This window comes from Urocitellus parryii, chromosome X, assembly GCF_045843805.1.
Source record: "Urocitellus parryii isolate mUroPar1 chromosome X, mUroPar1.hap1, whole genome shotgun sequence".
Classification (NCBI taxonomy): domain Eukaryota; kingdom Metazoa; phylum Chordata; class Mammalia; order Rodentia; family Sciuridae; genus Urocitellus; species Urocitellus parryii.
In genome coordinates, this window is record NC_135547.1 from 130,968,260 (window position 1) to 130,988,232 (window position 19,973).

Here is a 19,973-nt window from a genome sequence, read left to right on the forward strand (position 1 = left end):
GGATGCAGAGGAGCATCTGGGTGCAGGGGAGCAACTGGGTGCAGGGGAGCATCGGGGCATAAGTAGTATCTGGGTGCAGGGGAGTATCTGGGTGCAGGGGAGTATCTGGGTGCAGGGGAGCATCTGGGTGCAGGGGAGTACCTGGGTGCAGAGGTCCATCAGGACAGAGGGTCATAAATCGGAGCGGTGGTGGCAAAGACGGACAGAAAGGTTCAAATGCCGAGAGGCTGGGCCACGTGACTGCTCCCTGTCCCGGAGGAAGGGGCTCCTAGGCCCGTCCCTGGGAGGGGTGCCCGTGGGGGAGGGGCAGAGCCCTTACCCGTGGGGACTGGCCGTGCGCACCCCCAGATGCAGGCGGTTCCTGAGCAAAGGCCTAGGACCCAGGAGGACGGCCCACCCGCGGTCCCCCACATCAGGGGACAGTGCGCTGTCCACACAGGTGTCGGACCGGCCACCAGGGCTGCGGGCAGGGAGCTGCCGGGAACCCCAGCTGCCCGGCGCGCAGCGGCTCCTGAGGCCCTGCCGGGGGACAGCAAGGCCCTCCCCACGGGGTGCCTTCTCTGGGCGGCCAGCCAGGGCTCTCGTTCACTCCCCCGGGCCGCTGGCCACCCCGAGTGGACAGGCTCGTGTTCTGGCGGGAGAAGTCGGGAGCCGAGGCTGCCTGGCTGCAGCTGGAGTCCACCGGAGCCCGTCCCTGGGGGCCTGGGCGTGGGCAGCGCCCAAGGTGAGGAGCTGCTGCCCCCCACACACACACTACGGGGGAAAGTCGGCTGTCACCGCAGGGAAGGGACCGTTTCCAGTGACCGCGGCTCCCCCAGGAGGACACTCCCGGCCACCACAGGGAGGAGCTGCTCCCCCGTGTTCAGCCAGACCCCACGTCCACGGGGCCCAACCCCTGGTACCAGGCTCCAGAAATGGTGAGCAAACACCCACGTTCCACCCACAGGACACACGCCGCTTGGGGGGGAGACATCTGGGGGCCGGGGAGTATCTGGACAGGAAAGGATCCCAGTGCGGAGGAGGGTCTGGATGGCAGGAGCACCTGGGAGCAGAGGAGTATCTGGGTGCAGAAGTGTCCCGGCGCACAAGGAGCATCTGGAGGAAGGCAGAGCCTCTGTTTAGAGGAGCATCTGAATGGAGGGGAGCACCTGGGTGCCAGGGCCGACCTATATTCAGAGAAGTAGCTGGGTGCTGGGGAGTGTCTGGCTGCCTGGGAGTATCCGGCTGCAGGGGAGTATCTGACTGGGAGCGAGCGCAGGGGAGTACCTGGTTGCTGGGAGCATCTGGGTGCGGGGGAGTATCTGGCGTCTTGGGAGTATCTGCTGCGGAGCATGCGCGTGCAGGGAACTGTCTGGCTGCCCGAGCATCTGGGTGCAGGGGAGCATCCGCGCCCTTGTGGAAGAGGAGGCCCCGCCCACGCCCCTTCCCACGGCCCCCAGCTGTAACCCACCGCGGCAAACCCGGGCGCAGAAAGCCGCTTGGTTTCCAATTTTGTTTTATTAATTGGAAAAAAAAAATCCTAAAAAATCAAAACAAAAGAAAACAGCCGGATATCCTAAGGCATCGGAGGGACGCGAGGACACTGGGGTCAGCTCCACTCGGGAGGCGTCGGGCGTCGCCTGGGTCCAGGTACTGGGCATCGTCCCAGGGCTTGCGCGTCCAGGCATCTGTCGGGGCCGGTGTCCGACCACAGGTTCTGGGTCCTGGTGGCCTTTCCCATCCCCCGGAGCCCCGGGGTCAAGGTGAGACAAGTCCCCGCGGGTTCGTCCTGCTGGTCACCCTGCGTGCTGGTCACCTCAGGTCTGGGACAGGGAGTCCTTCAGTGGACACAGGGCGGCGGCTCCCCGAGCGCGCGGTGGCCTCTGCGCTGGCCAGCTGGTCTTGCAAAGTGTCACTGGGCAGGTGTCACTCAGCGACAGACCTGGGACTGGGCTCTTCCCACCCAGCGGCCTCTACTTCTCCAAAAGCGTGCGCTGCACTGGGTGGACAGAGGACAGGGCGTCACTCCCCCGGCGCATGCGGGGACACCCTTCCTAGAGGACCCGGGAGGACCGGGCACCTCAATCCAACACACATAGTAAAAAGTCACTCCGTGAGCCCCACGGGTGACGGATGGGACCCCCAGGAAAGGGACACCAGGGGTGCTTGACCACTAAGCCCTGTCCCCAGCCCTTTTTATTTTTTTATTTTGAGTCGGGGTCTCGCTGAGTTGCTTAGCACCTGAGTTGCAGAGGCTGGCCTCCAATTTGCCGTCCTCCTGCCTCAGCCTCCCGAGAGGCTAGGATTACAGGGGTGCACCCCCGCGACACCCAGCCAAGTTCTCCTTCTTAGACTTGGAAGCCGGCCTCCCTACCTGCCCTTCCTTACCTGGTGGCTCTGCGTTGGTGCCCGCTCGGTTCTCCAAGTCCACTTCTCCTTGTCCCGCTGCAAAGAATCAAACACACGCACAGCTCAGTGGAGCAGGGAACGAACTGCTCAAGATGCACAAATCACACCCCAGTGGGTGGGGGTGGGGGGGGACTGGGTGGACGCCAGGGTCTGCTGCACCCCCAGGCTATGTTTCTCAGTCCTAAGACCCTCCAGGAACGAGCAGTGGGCACGGAACCCCCACTTCAAGGCTCAGAGGGGATCGCTGGGCTTGGAACTCACGCAGCCTGCAGAAGGGGGACTTTTCGTCCCTGTTAGTACCCCGAGGGAGGTCCTTGGGCTAAAAGCTGCCCCTGTACCCACCTGCCCCAGAATGCAAACCACCAAAACCAGCTCTGGCACCGGACACGGTGGCCACCGCCTGCCATCCCAGCAGCTCGGGAGGCTGAGGCAGGAGGATGGTCCATTGGAGGCCAGCCTCAGCAACTTAGCTTAGAGCTAACCTAAGCCCTAAGGGGGCTGGGGACGGGGCTCGATCCCTGGAATTTCAAAGTCACCCGCGCGCCCCATGTCACCCCTTACCCCCTCGCCCTTCTCTTCCAACGCGCATCTGAAAGCCAACAGAGCTCCAAGTCCACACGAGGGTCACAGATTGAATGCGTTTATTTGTTCTCTGCACCGTCACCAAAGGACACGTTTTACACGCCACACGGAGAGGGCTCACCCCCCCAGGTCACCCCACCAGAGCCCTCCGTGTCCTCTGATCATAGAATCTGAACGCACGGCGCGCCCTGCGTGGTTCAAATACCGTCGTGCCTCAAGGTGTGCGGTGCGGGTTGCAATCACGGCGACAGAGAGATGGACCCCCTAAAGGGACCCTAAGATCTGCAAACTGCACCCCCACCCAGCCTCTAAGTGACACCCACAGCGAAGAAGCCAACGTGCTTGAGACCAGAGAGCGAGCGAGCCCAAGGTGTACGCAAGGCGCGCACTTGAGGGAGGTGCGCAGGTGGTGACCAGAGAGGGTGCTTGCGCTGCGGACAGGGGAACACAGCGGGTTGGCCCTTGAACTACTGCGAACTGCGAAAGCCTGGGAGCCCAGGTCAGCATGCCACCGAGTACCAGCGGCCGGTCACTCCGCGGTACTGACAAGCGGCGTTTGGGGGGGACTTGAGCCTGTGCGCCTGCGCGCCTGCGCGGACTGGCTTCGGGGGATCCTAACCGAGGATGCTTTGGACACATGTGTCCTTCCAAAAGAGCAAAAGGGCCATCCAGGCGACCACCCTGGGGCGGTGACCAGAACCACAGTCGGTCGGTCCACCCACCTGCGGCGCCCTTTTTGGACAACGCAGGACAGGACTCTAGAGAGCCGTGTCTGCAGACCCAGCGCGGAAGGAATCCTGGGCCGAGAAGTCCCCTGCGCTGAGTGGCACTGAGTGGCACTGAGTGGCGAGGTCCCCAGGAGCAAGGGGACCCCGTCCCAGGGCTCTCCCTGCACAGTAGAGCGCGGAGGGGTCCTCGCCCTGCTGACCCGCTGCAGAGGACCCTCGGGGGCAGGGCGACACGACTCGCCCCGTTCTCTCTGTGGCCTTCCAAAGGGACACCATCCCTTCCCGTCCCTCCCCGCGCACTGGGTGCGCGCCTTGTGGCCCGAGCTCCATGCACCGAGAAGGCCCAGAAATGGAGAATTTAAGGTACAGAAATCTGCAGAGGGGACCCCGCGGGGAGGAGAGAGGCGAGCTAGCTGGGGAGGGGACCCGGGCGCAGAGGGGGAGGCGGCTCGCTAGGCCAGGCTGCGTCCTAGGAGCGGCACAAGGGTCCTCAGGGCGCTCTGGACTGGACAGGGTGCTCTGCTCCTCCCTAGGTCTTGGAGGCATCTGAAATGGGGGGGGACCAAAAAGAAAGAAAAAATAATAATGATAAAAAAAAAGGAGACGTTTAAGAGGTCAGCTGGGGGCAGGAGCCGGGTGGACAGAGCGCAGCCAGGTGGCGTTAGAGGACCAGGCAGGAGGCAGGAGAGTGAGCGCAGCCCGGCTCCGCACAGCGTCCAGCTGTCCATCAGGGACACAGGCCCAGCCCAAAGCGCCTCCCTGAGCATGGATTAGGCTCCGCGTGGTTGTGCGCCCCCCCCCCCCACGCGGACCTCGAAGCTGACCCGGTGCCAGGGGACAAGCAGCAGAGACAGACCCTGCAAGCGTCAGGCAGGTGGCCGGGTGACTTCACAGTGAGCCTCCCCTCGTCCCTTCCGTGGGGAACTCGGTTTGCCCCAACCCTTCCTGGCCACCCCAGGCCATTTCTCTACCTCTGTCCCTAAAACCACGGCTACCTGAGTCACGCGTTAGGCTCACTTGAAAAATTCAGGGGCGAAAACGGAAACGTGCACGGCCCAGAAAAAGGTGGAGTCTCCTGAGGGAGGCCCGAGGAGTCTCCAGAAACCGAAGGTCACTTTCTCCCCAGGTCACCACGGGGCTCCCTGGCTAGGACGCAGCCTTCCTGAGCAAGCCACCTGCGTCCCCCCTCCAGCCGCACGTCTAGCTCCGACTTGGGAAAATGGAACTAAAGGGAAATTGTAAAATCCACGTGGGCGGAGCTCCAGGCTGGTGGAGGTCCCGGCGACTTTGGGGAGACCCAGGCCGGGAGAAGGTTTGGGTTCTCCTAGATCCTTGGTGGCATCTCCTTGAACCTGGGCATTTGTGTGCCCTGTTTCCCGACTTGGAGCAAATCCCGGCCTCACTCAGGGACTTTTAAGCACCAGGTCCCAACCCCCCTGACCATGGAGTCCCCAAGACCTGGGTCCCCAAGGCGCCCCGAGTCCCGATTCTCCATCCAATTTTGCACCCCATCCAAGAGCCTCACTGGTGAATTGGTTTCACCAAATTGGACGGGAGTGACTCTCCATTTGGGGGGTCGGATGCCTCTGGGTGCAGAAAGCAAGATGGCGGCGCCGGAGCAGTTAGCAACCTGTGCACATGTGCATGTCGGCGGAGCAGCAGGGCCTGATGGCAGACCCAGGGAGTCCCAGCCTCGCACCCGCGCGGTGAGCCAGCAAGAGCGCTGCTGCGTGTGCTTTTGCGAGGGGGCCCGGTGCGCGGCCAGGAGGGCACCTACCGTTTTCTTTGAAGCACAGCTTCTTTTTCTGGTAGGCGATGAAGCTGGAGATGGCCCCGGCCACGGCCACCACCACGGCTCCCACGATGCCGGGGACCATGCCCTCGGAGTTAGCTGCACAGAGGAAGAAACAGACGTCACCGTGACAGGGAGGGACATGCGGATGGCAGTGGAAGCTCAGGACAGCCGCCCGAGAGATGCATCTAAACACGGCCCAGGAAGCTCAGGAGGCTAAGGCAGGAGGATCGTGAGGTCAAAACCAGCCTCCGCCAAAGGGAGGCCCTGAGCAGCTCAGGGAGACCCTGTCCCTAAATAAAATGCAAAATGGGGCTGGGGACGGGGCTCAGGGGTGGAGTGACCCTGAGGTTCAATCCCGGGTACCAAACCCACCCAAAAAATCCGTCACTTATTTCCCCAAATTGCAAACCGGCCACGCAGCCGTGTGGCCGGCCCAGCTGTGGCCCGTGATTGACAAGGAGGCACTGGGGCTCTGCCCAGGTCTTCAGGGCGATGGTGCAAACACTACGACTTCAAGCACCGTGTCCCCGGCGTCCCTTGTCCCCAGAGGAGAGGGGAAGGGAGAGGGCGGCCGTTCAAGGTACATACTCTCTTGTCCCTCGTTCCTGGGACTGCCACCGTCAGAGCCACCGCCGTGTCCTGCAAAAGAAGAGTGTTGACCGAGGGCAGCCCGCTCCCGTCTCCGCTGCACCTGGAAGGTCCCCCAGAGGTCCCCATGTGGGAGCTCGGAGACGGAGGACGAGCCTGCAGGGGGGTCTTTCAGGGGCCCCTGGGTGGCCCCGGGTGCATCCTTTCCTGTCTGCGTCCCAGCAGGAGGTGACAGAACCCTGCCGTCAATGCAAGGGGCCCCCAGCCGGCTCCCGGGGTCCAGCCCAGGACAGAGCCCCCCAGGGACAGGGCCGCGCCTTCGAGAGGGACCTGGCCGAGAAGCTTGGGGACACTCCGCAGGGCCGGTGGCCGCGGGGGGTGGGGGGAGAAAGGACAGCTCACCTTCACCTCCCGAAGTCCCGTCTAGGAGGTCACTGTCGGAAAAGCCACCTGGGGAGAGAGGGGGAGAGTCAGCGGGTCCTCAGGTGGAGGGGGCCGTCCCGGTGCGGAGGCAGGAGGACGGCCAGTTGGAGGCCAGCCTCCGCCCGTCTCCAAAGGAAACAGAAAAAGGGTTGAAAACTGCTGATCCCGGCCCAAAGCGGCCTTTGGGGCAAGGACGGTCCCCACAACCCCCCGTCCAGCCACGCCCCATGACCCCAAGTCCAGCCGAGGGACAGGGGGGACTCACCAGAGGAGCTGGGCTGGTTGGGCCTGGGCTTGGGCTCATTGGGCGACGCTGGGGCGTCTGGAACAGAGTTAGAGCAGCGAGAAGTGAAGGGAAGGGACCTTCCTCGGCTTCCCCTGGGGTCACCCAGCCGCTGGACAGCACAGCTAGCCCTCGCCTTGAGGGGACACTCATCCCATGGTCACCTGGCAGTTGCCGTCCACCCCCTGGTGACGATGCTACTCACTGAGGGCTTTCAACAGAGGCCAAAGGTCACGTGGGAGACCATGTGAGTGAAATGAGTGGGTTGTGAGAGGTGTAGACCAATAAGTGGATTAATCCACTTGGATGGACTCACTGGGTGTAGACCAATAAGTGGATTAATCCACTTGGATGGACTCACTGGGTGTAGACCAATAAGAGGATTAATCCACTTGGATGGCCTCACTGGGTGGTGACTGCAGCAGGTGGGGTGAGGCTGGAGGAGGGGGCCCTGGGCTGTGCCTTTGGGGTCTCTGTCCTGTCCCAGGTGAGCAGAGCTCTCTCTGCTTCCTGGTGTAACCGAATAGTGGATTAATCCACTTGAATGGACTCACTGGGTGGTGACTGCAGCAGGTGGGGTGTGGCTGGAGGAGGGGTCCCTGGGCTGTGCCTTTGGGGTCTCTGTCCTGTCCCTGGTGAGCAGAGCTCTCTCTGCTCCCTGGTGCCCTGTCCTGAGCTGCTCTCCTCCTCCTCCAGGCCCTGCCGCCATCTTGTTCTGCTCCCCTTGGGCCAGAGCCAGGGAGTCGGCCACCAGGGACTGGACCTCGGACACCAGCACCAACTGCCACACCGCTCACGGCGGCAGGGATCAAAGAACACGAGTTGGGTTCCTGACGCCCCTTGCTCCTTTCTGGAAGGAAATGCGCGAGTGGGCACCTCAACGACCCTGGCCGCAGCAGGTCACTCACCGTGTCCACCACCACCACCACCGAGGGCGTCCTCGAGATTAAAGCCGTTCCCTAGAAACGGGGACAGGTGGTTAATTCCCAAGTTCTCGGGGCGCGATGCTGGCACAGAGGGATGGTCACCCGGGGGTGGAGCACAAGCAGCGGGTTATTAGCAAAGCTGAGCCTCGAGCGCGCGTGCAGCAGGGGACACTGGGGACCCTCGGGTAGCTCCCCTTTACCTTTCACACGGGGTGTTCCACCGTGTCGCTGGGCAACAAAGTTGCAACTGACTCACGCTGTCCAATTGCAACAAAGTTGCGACTCAGTTTTGTGCAGTGCGCATCCTGAGCTGCGGGGAGCTGTCCAGTAGCTTTTTCTGGGTCCGGGGACAGCCCTGACCATACTCCCTGCTTGGTGCATGGACCTTTCTCAGGGTCCAAGAGCCTCAGCCCGCTTAACTGCGTCTATTTGCAGGACCTCAGGACGCACGAGGCCGTCCTTCTTGCAGACACGGCCTCCAGGAGCCCGGAGCCCGACCTCAGGACCGAGGGGGCGCAGGAGGGAGACCCCCCAGCAGAGAAACCTCAACCCTCCTGAGGGTCTCGAGTGCCTCCCTTTGCAGAGTCGAGGCCCGCCCCTCCAGGAAGGCCCCACCTCGGTGCCCACCTTGCCAGGGCTTCGGGACGATCTTTGTCACGGGCCCCGGGGCTTCGTGCGCGGCCAAGCTTAGGTCAGCGGAGGGCGAGCAGCAGCTGCTCAGTGCGCGAGGGCTCCCCGCCGCGCCACCTTCAGAAGCAAGCAAGCAGCTAAGGCAGAGCGGCCTCCGCAGCGAGGCCAGCCAGGAGCGGGCAGCGGCCATCTCATCCGCTAGGATTCCAACCACACTCTGGGGCCCAGTGATGCCCGTTAAGGAATAGACGGGCAGAGGCCACGGGTCCCAAAGTTGGGCGTGGACATGGAATTGAAATGGCCCACGGCGGTCACCGCAGCGGCTCAGGAGGCCGAGGCAGGAGGATCGCGGGTTCAAAGCCAGCCTCCGCCAAAGCGAGGCCCTGAGGAGCTCAGGGAGACCCTGTCTCTCAATAAAATGCAAAATAGGGCTGGGGACGGGGCTCAGGGGTCCAGTGTCCCCGAGGTCAATCCCGGTACCAAACAGAAAATGTCACCACCCTGAGTGACTCATGTCCCCTGGTGGCTCCGGGAGCTGTGTCCTGCTGTTAGTTAGGGACCGGGAAGCCAGCGTTTCCTCTTTCTTTTTTGCACAGCGAGGACTCTGCCTCCTTACCGTCATTGCTCGGCTTTTTGGGAGCCTTCGTTGGCTTCTGGTCATTGTCCCCTAAGAAACAAACAAAAATAACTTGAGGTACTAGAGGGAGGCAGGGAGGCCCGCTCAGTGTCCACTCCGTGCACACGTGGAACACGGCTGGCTGCACAGGGTGGTCCCGCCGGGCTGTCCCCTTCCTCCTGAGAGACAGATGCCCCCGGAAACCACAAAAAGAGGAAGCTGACCAGCAAGACCGGGAGTGGACGGCCCGAGATCAGAGGAGAAGGCGGGGGAGGGACCCGGTGCCCATTTACTCCTCGGGAACCTCGCTTCCTCCTCAGGGACCTGCACCCAAGCGGCCTCCGTTAGGAACCCAGGCTGGGCCGGGCGCGGTGGCTCCCACCTCGGATCCCTGCAGCTCGGGAGGCTGAGGCAGGAGGATGGCCAGTTGGAGGCCAGCCTCAGCCACTCAGCCAGGCTCTAAGCCATTTAGGGTGGGACTGAGCGACTTCTAGAAGGTGTCTGCAGAGGGACTCAGTGAAGGGCCCTGAGATGGGCTCCTCCTGGGTCAGGGGGCCCTCGTGCCATGGCCGTGTCCTCCCAAGAGACAGAGGAGGGGACACAGACCCAGAGGAGGAGCCCCGTGGGGACGGAGGCAGAGACTGCAGTGAGGGGCCACCCTCCCAGGGCCACCTGGAGCCCAGGAGCTGGAGAGGCAGGAGGAGCTCCCTGGAGCCCTGGAGGGAGCTCAGCCTGGGGACCCTGGTCCAGCCCCTTCCCCAAGCCCCAGGCTGCCCGGCTTCCAGGTCACCATCTCCACTGAATGACCCCAGCGGCCACCACGGTGGACCCTGCTGCACCTCTGTGCACTGTCCCCTTCCCGAGGGGCTCACACCATCAAGGGCCTTAAGGGACACACTGTGTGCAAAGTTAAAAATAAGAATAAAAAATCAGGCGCTACTCACCGAGGGCGTCGGACAGATCGAAATCTGAGAGGAAAAGGAAGGAGATCCAGGTTAGAAATCGGGGAAATTTCGCTGGACACTGTGGCAGCGTTGGTCATCCTAGCATCTGGGGAGGCCGAGGCAGGAGGATCGCGAGTTCAAAGCCAGCCTCAGCCAAAGCGAGGCCCTAAGCAGCTCAGGGAGACCCTGTCCCTAAATAAAATGCAAACTAGGGCTGGGGACGGGGCTCAGGGGTCCAGTGTGTGGACGGTGGACGGGGCCAGGGGCAGAGGTCCACCCAGGGGCTGAGGTCTGGACACCCCCGTTTTCCTCACAGGCTGCAGAGCTCCCAGACCTAGAAGAGGACATTTGGACACTTGGAATCCCCTCCAGGTGTCCCGGGATGGGACACATTGTTGCCACCGGCCTCCCTGAGGTCCAAACCAGCTCTGCAGCTAATCCTCCTCGTGTCCGGCTCCCGGAACCCCCAGAAACCACCTGGGCACTTCCTGTTTCTTATGAGAGTCAGAACAGGTTCCCCTCGTCTTTCTGAGCCCGGCTCGTTTCAGGGCACACACATTGTCCCCTCCGGCCACCAGGCTGTCACCGAGGACAGGAGGAATCTGCCTTTTTCCTGGTTGCATACTAAGCCGTATTTCTCCCGGGGGCTCATCCTAGGTTGTCCCCATTTCTGAGCTGCTTGGAAGGACAGGGCCATGATCTTGAGGGCGCAGACGGCTGGGACACGTAGGTCATGTCATTTTACACCAGGGTGGGGGGAGGGGGCACAAAGTGACACTCAGACCTTCCAAAAAAAGGCACCAACTTCCTCTCCTTCCCTTGCCCTCCTCCTCGGTGCGCACAAACCCCAGGTGACCCATACCCAGATCTGCTGCCCAAACACCCGCCCCCCCCCCAGGGACATTAGCAAGAAAGGGCAGGTGGCCAGTCGGGGTGAGGGTGGGGGGCCCCTAGATGCCCGGGGAAGCCGGCCGCTCCGATTCTCCCTCGGTTTGCAGAGAGGCTGCCTCCGCCCCGCCCCGCGCCCGCGCAACCAGCCTCCAGATGTGCAGGGGACCGGCCGATGAGTCACCAGGGCGCGTCCCAGCGGCGGCCCGAGCCCCGCCCTTCCTCGGCTCCGCGGCCAGGAAGCTCGAAAAACAAGCCGCGGCGCTGCGCACGGGCCTCCCTCCCGCCTCCCGGCCTCCCTCTTGGCCTCCCTCCCGGCTTCCCGCTGAGCTGCCTCCCGCAGGCGCGCAGGGGTGGAGCTCCGCAGGTGCAAACGCGGCCCGGAGGCGCACCGAAGGGCAGCCCGGCAGAGGCCAAGGGCCCCTGGACTTGCAAACCGGCTGGGTCGACCTACGCCGAGCTTAGGCGCCGCCTGTATACGCTGCCTTTTGCAGATCAGCTCAGGGAACCGCCTTCCAGACCGGGCGCTGGGTTTTTGCAGCCGAGAGTAGCGACAGTGTTACCCCGCGGCGGCCCCCGTCCTCTGTCACTCTGAGACATTGTCCCCCACAGTTGGGGTGTGGGGGGACAGTCCCTTCCTGAGCAGCCTGGGTCTCCAGGCAACCAGGGGACGCGGTGGCCCAGGGACCGTGTCGGGATTCTCCATGACAGTGACAGCCCACTGGAGGGTGCGGGAGGGACCCAGGCGGAGGTGACAGACGCAGAGACGGACCTGGCCGTCCCCTGGGACTCTGCACCGCGGGTCACCACAAAAGGGAACTGTCCTTTTTCCTTTCGGGGGACGCTTCTCCGCGGAGCCACACCCCCAGGGTCTCGCTGAGTTGGGTGGAGTCTTGCTAAATGGCTGAGGCTGGCCTCCCACTCTCGATCCTCCTGCCTCAGCCTCCCGAGCCGCTGGGATAACCTAGCAAAGGATCAAGGGATGGATGGGTGGGTGGACCGGTGGGTGGACAGATGGATGCACATGGATGATTGGCGGCTGGATGGTGGGTGATGGATGGGGGTGTATGTTGGGGATGGTGAGTGGGTGGTGGATAAACTTGATTGACAGCTGGATCCTGGACTCTCAGGGCCTCTGGGGTGCTCTGGTGAGGGGCTTTTAAAAAGCCTTCCGTCTCTAAGGAGGTCCCTGGACCTGTCCAAAGTGTCCAAGGTATGAACTATCTGAAGGGCTTCTCCGAGTCCTGGACAGATGCTGGGGTTGGGGACCGTGCAGAACAATTGAGGGGATTGATTCAACAGTCTGCTAACAATCTGATGCGGAAGAAGGAGCCCGCAGGAGTGGATCCTGAGCTCTGGCAAAGGGCCATATCCTAAAAGATAGGCATCAAGGAGGGGATGCAGGCCAAGGAGACTAAAACCCGGTGCTTTGTTCAGGGAGCACTTGGTGCACCCAGACAGACCCGATCCCTGCGCAATTCCCTACGTGACCTCAACCCAGTGAGGAATCTGGGGACAGGGCCCTGGACGCTGGGGGGGTGGAGAAAAAGCAGAATGCCCAGATGTGGATCTAGGGAAGTTCCCTCTGTGATCACACTCGCAGTCTAGTTCTCCTCCACCATTTCCACTCCCCGCTTATCTCCAGCTCCTTATCTTGCTGGACACGGAGATGAACCCAGGCAGCGGCTCTGACCTCGGGGCTGTCTGGGGGGTCACGGCCATCGCCCCGCAGACACCTCTGGCTGGAAGCCGGACACCGGGCGGGGGGGGGGGGGCCCTGGCTGTCCCTCACGTCTGTCTGAGGGAGCTAGCTCGGTGCAGAGGGACCGAGAAGATACCACGTCCCCCGGGCTCTAGAACCATCCGTGGCTCCCGTGCCCTCCTCCAGGGGCCGGCAGGACCTGCAATCTTGGGGCGCTTCTCAGCGCACAGAGGTGTCCCCTGGAGAAGTGAGGCCCGGGAGCGTGGGGGGGGGGCGGCCAGCTGCGGTTTCCAGGGCACCCGCTGGTGTGGCTCGGGGGAAGGAAAACAGGAAACAGGAAGTTGTAGGGGGGGGGGGGGTAGAGGCCCAGCCTCACCAGGGAGGCTGGCACCCGCCCAAGCCAATGGCCCAGCACCAACAGGAAGCCCCCAGAGAGAAGTGGCCATGTGCAGAGGGTGCCGTTATCACCCCATGCCGTCACCGTCCTTGTCACCATCCTTCCTCCAGGACAAGGGCACACACAAGAAGGCCAGAGCGTACAGCTGTCCCTGTGGTGTGCCGCCCTGAAGGCCACCTCCACCAGCAACAAAACGCTCCGCCTGCCACCACGCTCTCACAAGGGGACAATGACCATGTGATAAACCGCTGGAGCCAGGCGCGGTGGCACGTGCCTGTCATCCCGGTGGCTCGGGAGGCTGAGGCGGGAGGATCACAAGTTGGAGGCCAGCCTCAGCCACTCAAAGAGGCTCTGAGCAGCTCAGGGAGACCCTGTCTCTAAATAAAATATAAAAAGGGCTGGGGACGGGGCTCGGTGGCTAAGCACCCCCAGATTCAAAGGCCGGTACCCCCCCCCAAAAAAATGAATAAAATAAAATTTAAAAAAATAATTTAAAAAATCTAAAAATGATAAAAATAAAGGAGCCGGGGGTGTGGCTCCGTACTGACCGGTCCCCAGTACAAAATAAAATGAAATGAAATGAAATAGACCCCTAGGTCACCCTGATGGACGGACGGATTCCAGGGGGTGAAAGGTCCGTCTGTCTGGATTTGGGGTCTTTCTTTTGCCAAACTTGAAAATAGGTTTGAAAACCTGGTGGAAGTCAGGGGAGAGGGTGCCCAGCCCGGCCAGAGGCTGACGGCTTCTGGGTCAAAGAATCCAGCGTCCCCCCCCGAGAGGCTCCGAGCGCCTCTGGCTACCCCGCGAGAGGAGGGTCTGCAAATGTGGGGAGAGCAGGGTCCCCACGTCCTGGTGCCAGGGGACACAGAGAGCCCAGCAGGACCCGGATGACCTCCCTGAGTGCCCCTCGCTGGACAGCGCCCCCCATTGGACAGGCGTCCAGTTAGCTCTGCACGTCCCCAGCTCTGTTTTGCATTTTATTTAGGGACAGGGCCTCCCTGAGTGGCTCAGGGCCTCGCTTTGGCGGAGGCTGGCTTTGAACGCGCCATCCTCCTGCCTCAGCCTCCCGAGCCGCTGGGAGGACAGGCGTGTGTGTGCCACGGCGCCCGGCCGAGCGAGCAGCCTCTGTCCACTCACCAGAGCTCAGGGACAGACCCATAAGCACTGCCAGGACCTGGCTCGAGGGTCATGGGGGTCTCAGATCTCTGGGTGGCCGACTGCGTCCAGGTACAGAGGGACGCTTCGTGGATGGACAGGACCACAGCCGGCCACCTCAGATCTAAGGCACTGCTGAGCTCAAGGAGATGCACCAGGACCCAAGGTCCCCGCTCCGGTGCCACCTGGGAGCCAGAGCCCACCCTGCAGGGACTTCGAGCCCTCCTGGCTACAGATGTCCCCGACGGACCCTCAGTGTGCAGGGGTCTCCTGCCTCAGGTCTCCAGGGGACAATTCCTCCTCCAGTAGACGCTGCCCCTGGAGACGCCAAGCCCTGGGCCTGTGTCTTCCCACTTCTCCAAAATCCTCTGTCCCTGTGGAAGGCTCTGTCACCATCACTGAGAAATTCAAAGCCACTGTTCGGGTGACCATTCCTGGTTCCTGGGTGCCGTCCACGTGCCTGGGGAATGTCCAGGTCTCAGGGACACCCACCCAGGGCACTGTGGTACCTGGGAGCCCAGGACTCCCCGCGTCCCCAAACTGGGAACATGGAGCAGAGTTCTCAGCAGCAAGCCTTAGGACCCGTCTGGAGCCAAGATGGTTTGCAAAACCCCCTGGAAACCAAGCCCGAGGGTCACTCTCGGGAACAATCTGGTCCCCATCCCGTCCCAAGAGGATCTGATGGGAAAGAGGGGATCAGGAGCGGGAAGAGGAGGTGGAGTCCCCTGCCCCACCCTGCGGCCACCCCATCACGGAAACCATCCACATCCACAGCCTTGGGGTTGGTAGGGCCTGTGAGCACCACTGAGGCACTTCCAAGCCGACAAGCTGAAACGCCTTATTTGGGACTCAAACACGAGGAGGCCGCCCCCTCTCCACCGTAATAACCCTCCGAGAAGGTGCAATGGCCCGGCCAATTCTGCAGCAACAGCATGTCAGGAACAAGTTAGGGAACAAGTAGGACCGGCGAGCTGTAAACTCCTTTTCCCCACCAGGAGGCAGGCTGCGCTCGTGCTTGGCCGCCGTGCATTCCAAAACCGGGTTCAAATTGTCCCTAAAAACCGAGGGCCTGGTGTCTTCCCCCCACCCCCAAGTCTAGGCTGAGCTGCAGGCTGGGGGCGCTCTGCAGAGAAACTTGAAGGCCCCATCCCGGCTGCTGCGCGCTTCTCATTCCTGAACCGAACCGGCGCCCAGATACAGGCAGCGGGCGCGCGCACTCAGGGACCCAGCGGTGCCCTGCGTGGTGACAGTGACTCACACCACCCGCGCCCTGAAGCCTTTCCGTTTTGCAAAGAGGTTTGGGCAGGGATGGGGGAAAGAAAGGGCCAGGGGTCCCGGGGATTCTGCTTCTCTGGCTCCTTTCCCTGCGTGTCCCGAGTGACAAGCCCCTGTCCATCGGGTAAGGGCGCCTCGGTGTCCCCGCGTCGCTTCTCCACCAGCCGTGACCCGCGGCCAGCGCTCGCCAAGTACTTTCTCTGCCCACCTCGCCCTGCCCCTCCTCCCAGGCCCCAGCTCCCGGAGCCGATTCCAAATTTAGGCCCGGGCGCAGGGCGTGGCTGGGGCCGCGGCTCGCACACAAAGGCCCAGGTCCCCGAGGCCCCCCGTGCGCGTGGGCGAGAGGTGGCGACCCAAGTGGCCGGGGGACAGCGGGCACCGGGCTGCGGACCGTAAGCAGGTCGCCCGGGCTGGCAAGCGGAGGGGCACTGACTCCGGCTGTCCCCCGGGGCCTCCTGCAAACTTTGAAAAAGTTGGAGACGCCCGAAAAGACACGCTGACTTTTCGCGCCTGGAAGCGATCCGAGCTGGCCCCGGGGACACAGCTGGACACGCGGGCCTCCTCCTGGAGGCGTGGGTCACCCGCTGGCCGCCCGCCAGGGCTCCGGGCGCGCACCGAGGCCCCGCCGCGCGCTGCGCCTCCCGCGATGCCGTGCGCCCCCCGCGCCCCCGGGCCCTGGTGGCGGTCACTCACCCTGCGCCTGCAGCTCGGCGCCCAGCAGGAGGAGCAGCAGCAGCCCGGCCAGGGCGGCCCGACGCGCCATGGTGCGCGCGGAGCCGCAGGGGACAGTCCGGCGAGTGGAGCGCGCGGGCGGCGGCCCAGAGATCCCGGGCCCAGGCGGGGCCGGAGGAGGGGCGCCGCGCTGTCCCCGCCCCGCGCCCGCCCCGGCCACCTCCCACCCCGCGCCCTGGCCCCGGGACCGCGGCAAACCCTGGAGGGGACCCCGCGGGGCGAGTCCCGAGTGCTCCGAGGGGGTCGCCGGCCCCCGCCAAGCCCCTCCTGTCTGCAAACGGCACCGCGGGGCTCCCCACGCGCCCCCCAGGGAGGACCTCGCGCTGGGTCCGTCCCGGGAGAGGGCAGCCCCTGGTCCCCCGCGGCCTCCCCGGGCAGCTCCGACTCGAGGCGGAGGGAAGTCCCCGGGTGGGGGAGGGGCTGCGGGACCGGGCGTACGGTTGCTCCAGCTGCGCACCAGGCAAGGATTTCCCTGAAAGTGGGCCTCAGCTCTGGCAGCTTCCGGGAGCAGGCGCCTAGGGGCGAGCAGAGCTGGGGGTGGGGACTGTCAATCACTGGGGGGGGGATGGGCAGGAAATGCCACCCCCACCCTGTTCCCAGGTCCCTGGAGGCCCGTCCTGTGGTGGGCTCTGAGTCTAAAGGCCAGATCCCAGGCCAGAGGTGTCCCCGGTCCCCACTAAGACCATGTTGTGTTCTAGGTGAGGTGAACGCCTTTGCCTCCGCTGTGTGACACTCCACTACCGTGCGTGACAGACCCCTGAGTCACGACTCTCCACCCGGAGTCACTCACTACCTCCCCTCTGGCCAGTCCAGGCCTGTGTCACGGTCTAGCCGCGGGCTGTGTCTGGGCCCGCTCCTGCCTGTGTGGGAACACCTGTCATCTGCAGCCTGGCCAGCTGGGTGACACTCTCACAAGGCCACAGGGCCACACAGGGCCTGGCCCTGCACCCCAGGGCCTCCACCCAGGGCCTCCACATGCTGCTTATCTCAAGAGGTTCCAAATCTGTTTACAAACCTGGCCCTGCACACCTGCACCGGAGGAGAGAGGGTTTATCTTTTTATTGTCCCCTAATTGCCCTGCCACCTGACCCTGGTTGGGAGTCACAAGAAGAAAGCCGACATTTGTCGGTTGAAACAGGAAGTCTTACAGCTCACCTGAACTGATTGTGCAGCCACAGCCCCTTCTCGCAGGTTTCTCTTCTGCCCCTTCCCCTCCTGCAGAGCCCTCACCCTCTGCCCAGTGACATATTTTTCCAGGTTGAACACTTGGGGACAATGGAGGGGTACGATTTTTCCCTATGAGGCCAGGGAATGTTGGAGCTCTTGCAGCCATTTTGGAGCCACGAGGCCAATCAGCCTGAGATGGAAATGAAAGACACCAAGGGGACTTGAGGCTGGTGGCCAATTCCAAAGACTCATTTGTGCCCCCTTTATCACAATGAGGTGTTCTGTTTTTCTTCAGCGTTGGCTCAAAATCACAATTTCCATTAGGTGTTGTGGGCATTTTGCAATGAGTGTCTAAAGTTCTCATCTCCAGAATGAAAATTAAATTAATGGGTGGGGGGGTGAGGGGATCCTTTGAATTGGATTCCACCCCCAAGGACCCAAATGTGTCAATCATCAGGTACAAGTCTTCAAGGACCCCCGCAGTGGGTACAGCGGGAAATCAGCGGCCCTGTTCCTGCCTCTGGGCACGGTGTTTACTTTAAAAGCCTCCATCTAGATTTATTTATTTGTGTTTATTGGCGTTGGTCCGAGCTGTGACAGGCTGCACTTTCAGGCCACTGTGGCCCGGGCTGGGAGCCCAACCCCGAGACAGACACAAGGCTTTTTAGGAGATTAAATTCTCTCCGCGGAGTGCAAGCAAAGCACAATCAGCTCGCGTTAAAGACTCAGCATTTCCATCAGGAAACACTTTGTTTTTGCAGACGGAGCCCCAGGTTTGGAGCCCAGGGGTGCTTAACCACCGAGCCACATCTGTCCCCAGCCCTTTTTTTATATTTTTATTTAGAGACAGGAGCTCACTCAGTTGCTCAGGGCCTCTCTAAGTTGCTGAGGCTGGCCTCTAACTGGCGATCCTCCTGCCTCAGCCTCCTGAGCCCCTGGGAGGACAGACGTGGGCCACTGCACCTCGCAAGTCATGCAATTTCCGATGCCCTCAAGCAGCCGGAAGAAACCCGTCAGCAAGGATTACTGAAGACACACACTTATGTCATGGCATAAGTAGAGAACCGCATGAATGCCTACTGTGAGTGAATACATAAAATCAAATATAAATACTGCATATGTGATGTGTAGAGGGTGCTTGTGTGGTGTTGATACAAGATCTATATATATATAATAAGTAAAATAAAATAAATAAAATATATCCAAATCTCTATACACAGAGTGCAGTATGTGTTAATATACTGTAATGCATGTGCATAGTAGGATTAATACTGTGTAGAATTGCACAGATATTATACGCATTAACATAAAGTTGCACAGTGTTAATACATCTGCTGTTTATATATAAAATGATATATAATAAAAACAATAAATAGATTTATTATGTATTATATTTATACATAATAAATATATTTATTATATATTATGTATTATATTTTATATAATATATTATAATATATTATATGATATATTATAATACATGTATTAACATTAATATATTATAATATATCATATAAAATTATATATGATATATTATAATATATTAATAATATAAAATAATATAATATGTCATATTATTATGTGATTAATATATTATAATTTATTGTATAATATGAATATATAATAGTAGGGATACCTGTGCTATTTATATTGTATATAATAAAGGATATTTCTATCTGTGTACAGAGAATGCACTCTATATCTGTAGATAGCATGGCATATCTAGGATGCATAATAGTCGACATAATTGCAAATATAATGTCAATAAAAGACATAAATAGGGCACATATAATAAAGCGTGTCTATATCTCTATTTGCAGAGTGAGATATATATTAATATGTAGGACCCAGCGTGCATGCTGAGTAGGTGATGGACTGACTGACGGACAGATGGACAGATGTCTGCATATCAAAATGGGTGGGTGGATAGGTGGGTGGACAGATGGACAGACGGACAGACGGATAGGTGGGTGGGTGGATGGGTGGATGGATGGGTGGATGGATGGGTGGATGGACAGACAGACAGACGGATAGGTGGGTGGGTGGATGAGTTGGTGACTGAGCAGATGAATGGTCCAGTGAGTGGAAGGACAGACAGACCACCGGGGGGACCTTTCTGGACACGCTGGCCAGGCTTCCTGTAGCTGACCAAGGCCTTGCACACCGGGACTCGACCGTGAGGCCAGGGACTCGGGCTGGGGACTGCACTTTGCCTGATGAGGTAACGGCCCACCGCCCCAGGGTTCAAACAGTCTCTAAGTCATTAGCAGAAACTTGGCTTCCGGACCCCGCTGTGTGCCCTTCTCCAGCGTCACGCGGGTCGGGGCTGCTGCAGAAACCAGGCGTCGAGGGGAAGCTGCCCAATGGCCCAAGACGTCCTTCGTGGACAGAGCAAAACCTCGCCATGAGGCTGCCACGGAGTCCACAAAGAACCGACTCTCTGGGGGGCACCTTTGCAAAGTGGGTCCTGTCTGCCTGAGTCCACTTAGAAAGACACGCGGCCTGGGGGGTGAGAGCCGTGTGGGGGGCCAGGGCCACACCAGGGCTGGAGTCTCCATGGGTCGGGACAAGGTGAACCTTTCCTATTCCAGGTTGCTTTTCTCAGGTAATTTGTTACAGCAACGAAAAACTGTAAACACTGCAGTGCATCGAGCGAATGAAGCTCTTTGTTGCCTGAGACAAGAACCACACAGACCTTAGGTCACAAGGTCCCACGCGGACGGAGAGTACACGGCTCTCGTCCCAAACATGGAT

General features: G+C 60.7%; 1 protein-coding gene across 2 annotated transcripts; it reads right to left on the bottom strand.

Annotated features, from left to right (window-relative positions):
• Positions 1-1,529: 1,529 nt before the first annotated feature.
• LOC144250755 (CD99 antigen-like) lies at positions 1,530-16,171 on the bottom strand. 2 transcript variants are annotated; one of them, XM_077793743.1, is made up of 10 exons: positions 16,014-16,171; positions 9,904-9,927; positions 8,960-9,010; positions 7,696-7,746; positions 6,770-6,826; positions 6,484-6,531; positions 6,082-6,132; positions 5,476-5,589; positions 2,368-2,424; positions 1,530-1,978 (listed from the first exon to the last, which is right to left on the bottom strand). In XM_077793743.1, the coding sequence occupies exons 1-10, from the start codon at positions 16,081-16,083 to the stop codon at positions 1,953-1,955; spliced, it is 549 nt and encodes a 182-aa protein (XP_077649869.1). In that variant the 5' UTR covers positions 16,084-16,171; the 3' UTR covers positions 1,530-1,952. The 2 variants fall into 2 exon arrangements, with proteins under 2 accessions (XP_077649869.1, XP_077649870.1); XM_077793744.1 differs by lacking the exons at positions 1,530-1,978; positions 2,368-2,424 and adding an exon at positions 3,013-4,244.
• Positions 16,172-19,973: the final 3,802 nt, after the last annotated feature.